Source organism: Montipora capricornis, chromosome 1, assembly GCF_036669925.1.
Source record: "Montipora capricornis isolate CH-2021 chromosome 1, ASM3666992v2, whole genome shotgun sequence".
NCBI classification, from domain to species: Eukaryota; Metazoa; Cnidaria; class Anthozoa; order Scleractinia; family Acroporidae; genus Montipora; species Montipora capricornis.
This window is the reverse complement of record NC_090883.1, coordinates 14192806-14195305: the sequence shown is the minus strand read 5'-3', so window position 1 is coordinate 14195305 and position 2500 is coordinate 14192806. Positions and strand designations below refer to the sequence as shown.

The following is a 2500-nucleotide window of genomic DNA, read 5'->3' as shown; positions in this document are numbered from 1 at the left end:
TGTGAGCCTTCACATTTGTTGAAAGACTATTATTATAATAGCAGTTAAAACGTCGGTATGCTATATACAGTGAAGAAGCATCACGAGGCGCTGCCAGCAGCGTAACCCGTGGGCTATAAAGTGAATAAAAGCTTAACTAATTACAAAGAAGAGACCTAATAAAACTTTAAAAAGAAATGTCTTTCTCAGATAAATAGGACCTATTGGCTACTGAGGATTCTCGAGTGCTCACGTTGCGACTTTAAACGTGCGAGCAATATTTAGAGTTCCTGAGTGGCACGCCTATTGCATCTTTCTGAGCACATCTTTGGCTCTGTTGCCCACCAGCTTCTTTAGAGTAGCATCTGAGTCCTTGGACCACCCCCCCCCCAAATGTCTTTGATGATATTGTACTGGACAATATCATATCCTGGGTGCCTCTGCTTCATCTCCCATCTGAGTGGCGCGTACTTCATGGTCTTCTCTGACGTCTTCTTGTCACGATTGCTCACCCAGGGGCAGCTCATCTCCAGCACTATTACTTTCTTGTTTTGGTTGTTGGCAATCCTGGCGTCTACACTATTCGCCTTCAGTTGGAACAATTTTCTGCTGCTTTAACCTTGGTTTCTTTATACTCTCTCTCGACCGAGCGCAAGCCCCTCCCTCCCTTGTCTCGTGGCAGGTACAGCACAGGGGTGCTTGCCTCCGTTCTCTACAACGATCTTGTGGGCCTCTCTGTCTATTTCCCTTAGCTCTGTGACTCAGTGCTGAGTCCACATAAAGTAGCTCATCTCTGGCATTGCAAATTGGGTAGATACAATCACACGATGGTAGTCCGAGAGGGAACTCGACCAGATCAAGGACATCCTACGGAGATACTTTTAAGCAGCGCACTTCAGCGCTAGCTTCTCTTCTTGCTTTAAACACTCGAGCACGCCAAGAACTTGCTTTGCTGACCTTTGTACAGACTCGGTATCATGGAATTCCAATCAACTTTCCGACTCTCGGGCTGTTAGCGACAAGTGTGGCTAACGCATCGTGTAATCGGGTTGTTGTTAGCCTGTACCACCTTGCTTTTTTTAATTTGTTGTTTTTTACCTACTGATAACCACGCACTCACTAATGGAGCACGGAAGTAAACACTATCAAGGGTATACAAAAATTTGGTTTATCAACGGAGTTGATAATGTAAATTGACCACCGTACAGAGATTCTAAAAGCTGACGTTTCGAGCGTTAGCCCTTCGTCAGAGCGAATCGAGAGTGATATAGGAGTCAGCCTTTCACTTACTCTCCCCTCCCTTATGATTCTTATTGGTCATCGTTGTCATTGGTTCAATGACGTGCTGTTCTCAACCAATCGATTTTCCGGCAAAACTGTATAGATTTCGGAAGGTCTGTAACATGGACGAGTAATGGCGTTTTCCGCCCAGGTAGACCATGGGCAGTGTGAAGGAAAGGACGTTGTTTTGCGTGGAGTTAATAGGGAAACATCAAAGGGGAAGGCAAAGGTCCGTAGTACTCTGTAATTTTCCTGAGAGCCCTTTTTTTATACATGGCAGACCGACTTTGAGTACAGAACTTTCGGGGAAGAGATTGTGGGAGACGCGCGTTCGGTTCCCTTGCAATTAAAAGGAATTGGTCATTTTATGTTTCCTTTGTATTATATTCTTGCCTTTCGTCAAGGAAAAAATCTATGTATTGCTTAATGATTTTACTTTTCTTGCCTTTTTAAAATAAATGCCAGTTTGTCCCAAATCCTGCCGCCAAGCCGTTTATACCTTCAAACTTGAATTCAGCATTGGGCCGCTCTGTAAACAGGACATGGTCATCTATCGAAGGGCAACATTCTAAGGTAAGTGTGTCATGTACTTCTGCGATTGCTGCTTTAGTATCAAGTTATTAATGAATAAATGTAAAAGAGGGAAGTAGATCAAAGCTTCAAAAATGCGAGTCACAGTTTGGAGATCGACTGCAGAGGTGGATGGAGGCGTTTGTATTGCTGTAAGATGTGAAATTGAGTGATTTTTATATCCCGTGTAAAGACATTTTACACTTGTCTTACCAAGGAGGACAACCGAAGTTTTGTCAATCGCTGATCTTCTAATTGTCTTGGGCGAAAATTCAATTTTCCAAGAACGCAGATGATGCTGGTTTCGAAAGGCGAGATTCAAGGCTTTGAATCGATTCTATTTTAGCGGTTTCCAAGATTACTTATGTTTTCGGATTGGACATTCCGTAGATTTTCTTTGCTTTACTGAAGTGGATCGGCGTGAAATGATCGACCGCAGCAGAAACTTTTAATTTTTAACGTATAATAACCGTGGAAATACGCATTTTTGCCAGTTCGTCAGGTCCACCTTATTATTTTCTCTCGTCGGAAGCTTTTCCACCATTAATCTTTGCTTTGCAACGAAGATGTAATTTTATGTCGGTTTATTCTTTGTCGATGTTCTATGTTTTCTTACAAATCTTATCTTGTTTATTTTAAGCAGTAGTCTCGAAACATGGATTCTATCGGC

At 42.6% G+C, this 2500-nt stretch overlaps 1 protein-coding gene across 1 annotated transcript in view; it reads left to right on the top strand.

The window, feature by feature from the left end:
* Positions 1-1365: 1365 nt before the first annotated feature.
* Positions 1366-2500, top strand: part of LOC138058089 (uncharacterized) — a 24747-nt gene continuing 23612 nt past the window's right edge. The window contains exons 1-2 of the mRNA XM_068904007.1: positions 1366-1489; positions 1726-1833. Coding sequence (XP_068760108.1) covers positions 1394-1489; positions 1726-1833 — 204 coding nt within the window. The 5' untranslated portion in view covers positions 1366-1393. The remainder of the gene's footprint in view (positions 1490-1725; positions 1834-2500) is intronic.